The sequence below is a fragment of the Falco cherrug genome, chromosome 7 (genome assembly GCF_023634085.1).
Source record: "Falco cherrug isolate bFalChe1 chromosome 7, bFalChe1.pri, whole genome shotgun sequence".
In the NCBI taxonomy this organism is placed as follows: Eukaryota; Metazoa; Chordata; class Aves; order Falconiformes; family Falconidae; genus Falco; species Falco cherrug.
In genome coordinates this window covers 27,302,733-27,312,413 of record NC_073703.1, presented here as the reverse complement: position 1 = coordinate 27,312,413, position 9,681 = coordinate 27,302,733, and the positions used below count along the sequence as shown (strand labels likewise).

The window sequence follows — 9,681 nt, the reverse complement described above, 5'->3', positions numbered from 1 at the left end:
TGGGGGTGTCTAACGTGTGACATCGGCGTGCAGCGCCATCAGAAGGGAATCGAGGGGAAGTTTGGCTGGAGCGGGGCGTCGGGGGGTGGGGGACAGCGAGGGCAGCGCACCCCGGGGTCTGGTGCTGCTGCGGCGCGGCTCCGGCTGAGCCTTCGCCAGAGGGAAGCGGCTCCCGGTGCGCGCAGGGGCAGCGCAGCAGGTGGCGGGAGCGGGGGGCGAGGCGCCCCCGGCCCCGGGGAGGAGCGGGAGGCGCCGCGCTGCGGGTTCCCCGCCGTGCCCCGCTGCGGGCGGGCAGGCCCCTCACGGCGTAGCCGGCCCCTCGGGACGCGGCCGACAGGGGGCGCCGCGGGCAGCGGGCGGGGGGCAGCGCGGTGGCGGCGGCCGCGCCTGCGCGCGGAGGGCGGCGGCGTTAGCGGGCCGCAGCGGCGGGGCCCAGCGCCTCACCCGCCGCCCCGTCAGCGCACGGCGAGCGGCGCGGAGCCCGGCCCCTCCCGCGCCGGATGTGATGGCCGCCCGGGCGGGGGGGTGAGGAGCGAGCCAGCAGCGGCCGGCAGCCCAGCGCGGCCCGGCCCTGACGAGCGGCGGCTTCTCCTTCCCCTCCGCGCCCCCCTCCCTCCCCGCCCCCCCCGGGCGCCGTAGCCGGCGGGGAGCGGCGAGGCGGGCGGCCCCGATGCGGAGGAGCCGCCGGCGGGCGCCATGCAGCCGCCGCCGCAGCCGTACGAGTTCTTCGGCGAGGAGAACGGCCCGAAATGGCGGGGGCTCTTCGTGCCCGCCCTGCGCAAGGTCAGTCCGCCGGCGGCGGCGGCCGGGGGGCGGGCGGCACCTGCGCCTCACGTCGCCCTGCGGCCCCGCCGAGCGCCCCTTCCCGTCGCCGGGCTCCCGGGGCCTGTGGCGGGGCCGGGGCCCGTCCCGCCGTACGGGATACGCGTCTTCCCGTAGCCCCGACCCCTTCCCGGGCAGAGCGGGGCCGCAGGCTTGCACGGGGCCCCTGCCCGGCATCGGCGGCCCCCGGCATCGGCGGCCCCCGGCCTCCCTTCCCCCCCCAGCCTCGGCGGGGCAGCGGTCGGAGCCGGCTGCCCACGGCCGGCCCTGGTCCGGCCCCGCTCCTGCCGTGCCCGGCGCGGCGGCAGCTCCCGTCAGGGGCCGCTTCGCCGCCACTTGCCGGCGGCCCCGGCCCTGCCCGCCCGGCGGGGCCGCTGAGGTACGGGCCGGCGCGGCGCTGGGGGGGGGGCAGCCTCGCAGGCCCTTGCCCGCCCCGGACCCGCCACCCAGCTGAGGTGCTGCCACACCGACTATCGCGACACACCCTGGCGGTCGGAGTCCTGCGAGAGAGTAAAGCAAGCCGCGGCGCAGGGTGAAGTCAGCCTGTGTGTTTCCTTAGAGAAACAGCTGCGTGACTGCGATAAACCCTGCGGGAACCCGCTCGGCCTGTCGTGAGAGAGGGGCATCATTCGGCGTTGTGTGCGGCGGCCTGTAGAGCGGGGCAGCCCCCGGCCCGTGGTAGGGCACCCCCGGGAACGGGGGTTGGGGCTGGGGGGGCAGGCAGGGGGGATGTGCTGCTCTGTGCCTTGGCTCGCTGCCGGCCCAGGGCTGAGCCGCGCTGTGGGGCGAGGGCTGAGCAGCGCTATAGGGGTTTCAACGCGGTGGCCTGCTGTGCCGCATGGTGCTGGGCAGTGCTGTGGTACAGGTAATGCGGGCACTCAGGAGTGGTGTCTTGTCTCTTTTTTTTTTTTTTTCCCCAAGAATAGATGTAGCGATGGTGGGGGGCTAACAATGCTCTCTCTCCTTTCTTTAAGTAATAAAAAAGGATCAAAGATTTGCATTTTTCACGGGGGGTCCCTGTGTCACTTGTATTAAAAGCCGCTGAAGGCAGCCCAGTAGTCTTGTGGCTAGCGTAAAACCCACTCATCGCCTGTCTGGAGGAGAATCCTGGATTTCCTGCTCATGAATCGCTTCCACCTCATTTGCTTTCCAATGTGTCTTGGGAAGCTTGGAGGATGCCGTGCTGCTTCTTTCCCCCATCACTGGAGGCTGACATAAAACAGCACCTTAACAGCAACCAGCACCCACCCAAACAGGAGGTATAGCTCTATCAGAGTGACCAAAAGGATTCCTTTAAAACTTTAAAGATGTCTTCATCATTCTAAAATACAAATAGTGTAAAAGTTGGTGGATTAATGCTGCTCTTACCGATTCTTACCATCTCTGTATGTTTGGTTTTGGTGAAAAGAAACAGAGCAGGAACTTAGACTTTCTAAACCAGAGGAAATAAAGTCTTGATACCAGTGACTGCTTGTAAAAAGTTGTAGTTGCTTATAGACAGGGTTTTTTTCTTCCTGGGAAAGTTCCTTGTCTGCAGTACCCACCCTTCAGCATGAAGCAATCTTACTGTAGTGTGCATTTCTTTTATGAACACACAGTATCAGTGAGTCAAAACAAAATTGTATCATTGTTCCAGTTATTGCGGTCAGGCTATTAGGGAGACGCTGTCAGTTTTAATATATTCTTTCAAAGATCAAATGCCCTAATAAGAACGCTGGAGATTTTTAAACCAGAACTTTTTGGAAAATTTATGGGTTGTTTTGTTTACATCTTGCATTTTCGCTTCGATAATGAGATGAGAGCATTTCCGTTATTTATAGGAGAGCTGAAAAGTGCGGCGCTGAATCCAAAGCGTGCACCAAAGCACCAGGTTTTGTGTTTCAGAACTGCTGAAAACTGTGGTAACATTTTAGATAGTTTGCAGTTTCATTCTGCAGAGGTTTAAGAGTCTGCTTGTCAGCCAGTTCAGGTACGATCTTTTCCAGCAGGTTGCTTTTGTGGTGAAAATTTTAAAGAAAGCCAGAGCTTCAGAAACTTTTCAGTTAAATGCCTGGAAGTTTTTGAACTTGTAAGCTGGGTTTTCATCACAGTAGCCTACGCTGCAAGTGAGGAAACAGTGTTCTGTTTCTCATTCTTGAAAACTTTTCCTTTTAATGAACACTTCTTGAAGAAGAGAAACTGGTAGTAGAAAAAGAGGAAAGGTTTTGGTTTTCCTTGTGTATGTTAAGGTGGGAGAAATCTTAAGTTGAGAGAGATGCGGAGCCGGGTAACAACCCAGCACAGTTCACTAATAACAAACAGTATTTTCTGGCTTCTTGACTTTTAAGTCCGTAACATGCTTTGAAGAGCTCCAGTCTCTTGTCATGTATTCAGCAAGCTTAAGGTCACTTCTTTTTATCAAACCGCTTTTAAACCCTTGCATTTACTTTAATTCTATACAGTTAACAAATCATGAGTGGGGAAAGAATGGTAAAATGCATCAGTTCTTACTTTAATATGTGGAAAAAAGCGAGAATCTGTCTTTTGAAAAATGTTCTGTGTATGTTTAAGTGGTCATACATCTTTAAGGTTAGTAGAGTGGTAAATTGTACCTACCAGTGTGAGTCTTTCAGGGAAAAAACCAAAGTTAAAACAGCAAGACATCGTTAAAGCAGATTTTAGAATAGTTTTTTAATATATTTATATCACCATATCCTTAGCACTGACACTTTGGAATCTAGTAAGTTGAAAATTTTAAAGCGGTTTCATGTATGGTCTCTCTTCCAGCTGGCAGATGACAAGCGTATCCTTATTCTAAAACACTTTCTTCTGTCACTGTGTGGGAAACCTAAGTAGCAAGTGAGTATAATGTAACTCGTTACAGAAGTTCTGTCAAAGTAAATGAGTTGGAAGAAAACAGTATTTTTGTCTGGTCGCTTACTTTACAGGTACTTGAACTGCTACTTGTAGCAAGTAAATCACTTCAAACAGGTCTAGGGGTCTAAGCTTTGTAAAGGTTTTTAATCTGGGAGCTGACTTTAGTTAGTAAAGGGTCACAATGTCTCCTTGAATAATTCTGGAAGCATGCAGGCAGCGGTTCCAGCAGAAATCACATGCATTTCAAATGCCCCACTGGCAGAGTTGGTTGGGTTTGAATCCTTGGGATGTTGATGCTGGCAGCGTCGTTAGAGCTGGTGCTCGATGGGGCAGTGCTGTTCTGCCAGGCTGTGAGTGAGGGGCTTTTCTGCTCCCCCTTCCACAGCTGGCCACAGCCCTCCCTGAGGAAACCAGGACCCTCCGTGGAGGGGGATTTTCTTCTCTGGTGGGTGGGTGCTGAAGGGGAAGGTGGTGCTGGGAGTTGGCACTCTCCCCCTTTTTCATTTCTGCAGGTGTTTGTTGTTTGGGGTTGTTCTGATTTGTTTGGTTTTCAGCTGTTCCTGGCCCAACGGCCTTTAGGGGAAAGATGTCAAATTATGAAACCTGTTTCTAAAACTGGCATTTCAGTGTTGTAACCGGGTTTCCTAGCACAGATCTGGTGCCAAAGTTTGTTCTTGCAGGCTGTCAACTTTCCTCCAGATGAAACTTTCCAGAACTGAATTGGTCTTGCAGGCTGAGGCTGGGATTACAGGGGAGCCCAAGAAAACCGTGCGTGAATCTCGGTGGTGACGGCTGAGTGTGTAAATCCCACCAGCACAATGGAGGTCCCAGCTTTAATGTACTGGGCGTACATTGTAGAAGAAGTTTTTGGGCATTGTAATTTCTTCATTAAAGAAATGCATAAACTTCATTAATACCAAATATCTTCCATTGCTACCTGCAATGAACGGAACAAGTTTTCAAAATGAAATGGGTAACTCCATAGAACTAGGGTGTATTTTTGAAAATAGTGCATAATATGTGTTGGACATGTATATGGATTTATATGCCCTAAAATATTCTTCTGTGTTCTTAGCTTGCGTGATCATTTCTGCGTGTTCTTACAAATCCACTGGCCAATTAAAAAATTGTATCTGTAAACAAGGGCTGTGTATTCAGTTGCTTTGTTCTTTGGCTTTTCTAAAGTAAATTCACAGGCATCTCATAGGTATTGTTGTTTTGCTTTTCTCCATTATCTACAAATAGAGACTGTCAAGCAGTTAATACAGTTCTGCAGGCGCTACACATGCTGGTGTGATCATGGCACTGTGCACTATTTGCATTTTCTGAAACAATTCCACTATTGCTCTGGACTACTCATCAAATTTCTAGAGCATGACTAAAGGGTTTATTCTTAGCAAATGTTGCATACAGAAATATAAAAGACCGTTTTGAGGACACTTTTGAAGTTTACGTTAATTCAGTGCTTTTCTGTTTTAAAACATATGGGAGTTAATGTGTAATGACAGAGCTGTCGTGCAGGGTCGCATGGTTGGGGTTCTGGTCGGCCATAGGGATTGCGCAGGGGCTGCCCCGTTCCTTTACTGCTCTGTCAAGGGCCGTTCGCTGTGTGTTTTCCATTGCAGGATCAGGCCCCCTTGGGTTGAATGATTTAATGTATTACACTGTCATTATAATAGATTATTATTTAATATGTTCTAATTTCATTAGCATGCATTATTATTTAATGCATTATAATTTCAACTGCAAAGTTGCTTGTTACGCTGTTTTAAAATAAGTTATGTTTAGTTTTCAAATCTGTTAGGTCATTTAGCTTCTGGTAAATATTTGAGCACTGAAGCCTGGACCTTTGCAGATTTGCAGTTGCCACAAAGGTGTGAATGCCTCAGCTTGGGAGAATGGCAGGTAAGGCAAGTGCTGGTGATGCTTAATTACCTGTGAAATAGGTAGACCCCTACAAGTCTGAAGCACAGAAGCAGTTGTTGCCTCACAGCACTGTGCTTGCAGTCGAGGGGTGGCTGAAGGTGTAGAAAGGAACAGCAAGTCCCTGTGAAGCGGCTGCTGCCGAACCTTCTGTAAACAATAGGGTAATTCCTCCAGAGTTTTTTTTTTGTTCCCAGTAGCCGTTCAGTATCATTACAGGTTGGGTTTAGTCCTTTATTGTAAGTAGACCAGCTTTTTTTTTTTTGTTCTTACGTATCCACAGTCGTAAATAAAATTTGGAACCAAAGGGGACTAGTCCTTTTACTTAAATCCTAGGGTTTTTCATGCCTTTTTAATTATTTTTTAATTATTTTACACTGTTTAACTACTGTCACTGGAATCTGCAGTTGGCAAATGGTGGTAGGAGGGTTTTCTCAGTCACTGGCATGAAATGAAGGTAGTTTTTAGATCCAATGTGCTTAAAGGAGTAGGAGCGGTGTGATTGCATTTGGCAGCAGCAGCAGAAGAAACACTTCCTACCGACGCTGTTAAAATGGAACATGGAAATCAGCATTTGCGTTGTCTTAAAGACTTGCCAGGCTAACTAGTCACAGGAAGGGAAAACAAACTGAACCGTTTTGAGTCACCTCGCTCTTGTGCCTTTATCCCCATCGCGTGTGGTCGCCGTGCCCTTTGTGTGTGGCGTAAGCCAGGCGCTGGGGGAGCTGGGCAGTGGGCGCTGCTCGTGTCCTGCGTGTTCTCCCACTTGGACCACCTCACCTCTGGCCGTGTTCTTCTGTCTCCTCTCCCCCCACCTCTCCCGCTCTCCCTGGTTTTTCACCTCTCTTCCTCTGTGCACAGCACAAGCATTATCTAATCTCCTCCGGAGAAGCTGTTGAGTCTGTTATTTGCTTTTCTAATTACCTCACCAGTTGCCTTTCTGCCAGGCTTTCAGACAAGTGGTGTGCTGCCATTCCTTGAGTTCAGCAGGTTAGTCATGTACAGAAACGTGCTGAGGACATCTTTCTTTCCCGTGTTTGTGGCTTCTTTATTCTGCCTCATTTTTGAATGTCATTTCAATGACCGCCTGGTTCACAAAGAAACGACTCTGACAGTCTTCACTGTCCCCAAACTTAAGGCTTCAGCTTTTTTTCCTCCTTTCAAGTAGTATGTATCTTTGCTTTTCAGCATTTGTTCTTAACTGCACTTCTGCATCTGTTCACTTAAAATACAAATCAAATAAAATACAAATAAAAAAAAAAATATTTTTACATCTTCTGAAGACCTCAGTGAAAAGTTACTGGCTTGTGTGAATAATTTCAGTCTACCTGAATGAGGGGTGGTTCTTGGGAAGGGTGTGATGTAGAAGGTGGGGAGAGGGGGGGTGCTGGGTTCAGAGCCCGGAGCAGCTCACAGATCTGGGAAGCGATGTGTTGAAGGATTGGGGGAGAATGAAAAGCTGTTAGCATTAAAATAAGACATGTGCACAGTGACCTCCACACTGGCCATGGTGTTTTCCTTCCATATCGCAGGGCAGAGGCTGTGCCTAGCTCATTCAGGGTTTATCTCAATTTAAACAAGGCACTTTAAATGAATGGATAAAATCCTAATACTTAATTTTCCATCTCTTTTTAAGATTAAAATATATGTTTGTGTGCATGTAAACATACATACTGGTTTCTCCTTGACTCTATGAAAGGAAACGATCAACTGGAGAAAGGAGATTTTGTGTGTTCGGGTAGAAAAGCAAAGGGTGTGAAGATGTTGTGAGAAACCAAATATGAAATGCAGATAAGAGTATGTACAGCAGAAGTGAGGGGTGGTAGGGAAGTGCCAGCAGGAGAAATTACCAGCGGGCGGCTCTTTGAGGAAACCCATCTGTGCAGTAATTAGCAGAAGCCTGAAATCAGTGCTGCTGTCTCAGCGATCCGCCAGCACCTTGCACCACATGCCATTGAGGTGTATTACATGCTACAGCTTATTACAGAAAAAGATGGGAGGAGGGGTGGTCTGCATTTGATTTACAATTTATCAACCAACCGTGCATCAGCTTAGTAGCGTTTGTGCCGTTAGCAGTGTGGTTTTTCAGTCCAGTAGATCTTAGGACCATCTTCGATGCTGTTCCAGAACACAAATCCCTGTCTGCACCCTTCATCATGAATCTCCTTTAATTCATCCTCCATAGTGAATTTCCTTTAATTCACCCTCCCCTCAACTAGAATATACTAGAGGACAGTAGTTGTTAAATAGCCAAAGATGGGAAGAAAAATTACGTTTACACTGAAGTGGTGGTGTAAGATGACTGTTTAATTACCCCGTGCACAGTCGCTTAACAGCAGCTTTGGAGGTCAGACAGCTGATGTAGCTCTGTTACTGCTTCACAGGAATACTTTTATTTTACCAACAATGCAGCGAATGTTTGGAATTGCAGTGTAAAAGCTAAAATGCTCTATGTAGATACATTGTTAAGTTCTGTTTTGCTCAAGAGACTACTTCATGCTCTTCCTTTATCGGCATTTATTAGTTTAAGAAAAACTGGCCATCTCAAAATGGCTGTACTAGAAATAAAGTTAGAAGTCAGTGCAGTTATTTTTTAAAAGTTGTTGATATATTTTTATTTGGGATATCTCTTCAAGTATTTCATTTTTTGTGGTTCTTTCTAAAGAATTATGCTGTAATTGTGCTTGAAAATTGGCAATATCAATGCTGTCATCTTTCACTGAATAAGAGCATCACAGGCCTTGAAGTTAGTACATCTGGTTCCCCTCTTCTTCCTCTGGAGCATCATCTAGCTGAGGGATTAAAAATGCCTTTGGAGCAGATGTTTTCTGTTTCTAATGGGCAGTGTTATCTTTAAAAGAGAAAAGATAAGAAGGAACAAACCCCCAACCTAAAACCAGACGTTTGTTGGTTTGATTTTTTTTCTTTCTTCCTGGCTTTCACCATCTTGGTACAGGGCAAGCCCAGTGCTGCGTTCTTTGTCAGCAGTGTATTTTCATCACCTGGAACACAGTGTATGGAAATACTGACAAGTGTTGGCAAGACCGTAGCCAGCCCGTGATAGTAAATATTTAACTTTTATGTTCTAATTATTTTTATTGCTCCCAAATTTATATGCTTGGTTCCTCAAGTAAACAAACAGTCTTGCAAAGTTTTACTTGTCCACTGATCTACTATCACTGTGTTTTTATGAGGCAAGTAAAATATAAATCATTTCTAAGTTGAAATCAGTCTCTGTGGGAAAAGGGGAATGAGTAGTTTCTGTTACAAACAGTTTAGAAATTTAACATGCACTTTATTAAGCTATCCTGTTTGCATGGTAAGCTTAGAAATGTTATTATCAAGCTCACAGATCTTACAATGACTTTTTTTAAATCAGAAACTTACAGTTCTGAAATCTCAGGTAAAATTGGAATTCTCTTTTGAAGTGGGATGTTGCAGTCTTTCAGGAATATGAATTCATATGTTTGTGCTGGTATATGTTGGCTAGAGACTCAGTGTGCATGGCATGGGTTTGGGAATTTTCTGGTTTTTTGTTATTTTTTTTTCTAATGAACAATCTCACACAGTGCATGTGCTTACTGTGGAACAACTGGAGCTTTCTGAATGTGTTTTTGCCACCAAAATACATGTATTATGTAAAAGTATATTTAGACAATATAGCCAAACTGCTGGTTTGGCTCATCAGCACAGGCTGAGAAGAAGTTAATTGCAGTTTTGACTCTAGTATTTTTTTTTTCTCAGCTTTTTGTTGTTTCACGTGCAACACTTTGACCACTGCTTTTATACTCTGGGCTTCTGAATTTCCCCAAGTCCAGATATTATTGAGATACAGACTGCATGCCAGAACTCCTGTGGTTCAAAATTAAGCCTGCCATTGTATTAGATCTAAAAATTAAGATCAGTTTGGGTTCAGTTGTAATACTCTTTATCTCCTTGAACAGTTTTCATCCTCATCTTTTCTTAACAGACTTCATCCTGGGGCCTCTGAGGACTATTAACATCTCACTGGGAAGGAATTTTGAGCTTGACTTCATCTCTGCAGCTGCCTGTTTTCTCTAGAAGCTTTTGTGACATGGT

General features: G+C 47.2%; 1 protein-coding gene across 1 annotated transcript in view; it reads left to right on the top strand.

Moving 5' to 3' along the window:
- The first annotated feature begins 370 nt into the window (after positions 1-370).
- The window catches only part of SOS2 (SOS Ras/Rho guanine nucleotide exchange factor 2), a 56,444-nt gene continuing 47,133 nt past the window's right edge, over positions 371-9,681 (top strand). Inside the window, exon 1 of the mRNA XM_055715270.1 lies at positions 371-783. Within this exon, the coding sequence (XP_055571245.1) occupies positions 697-783 (87 nt within the window). The 5' untranslated portion in view covers positions 371-696. The remainder of the gene's footprint in view (positions 784-9,681) is intronic.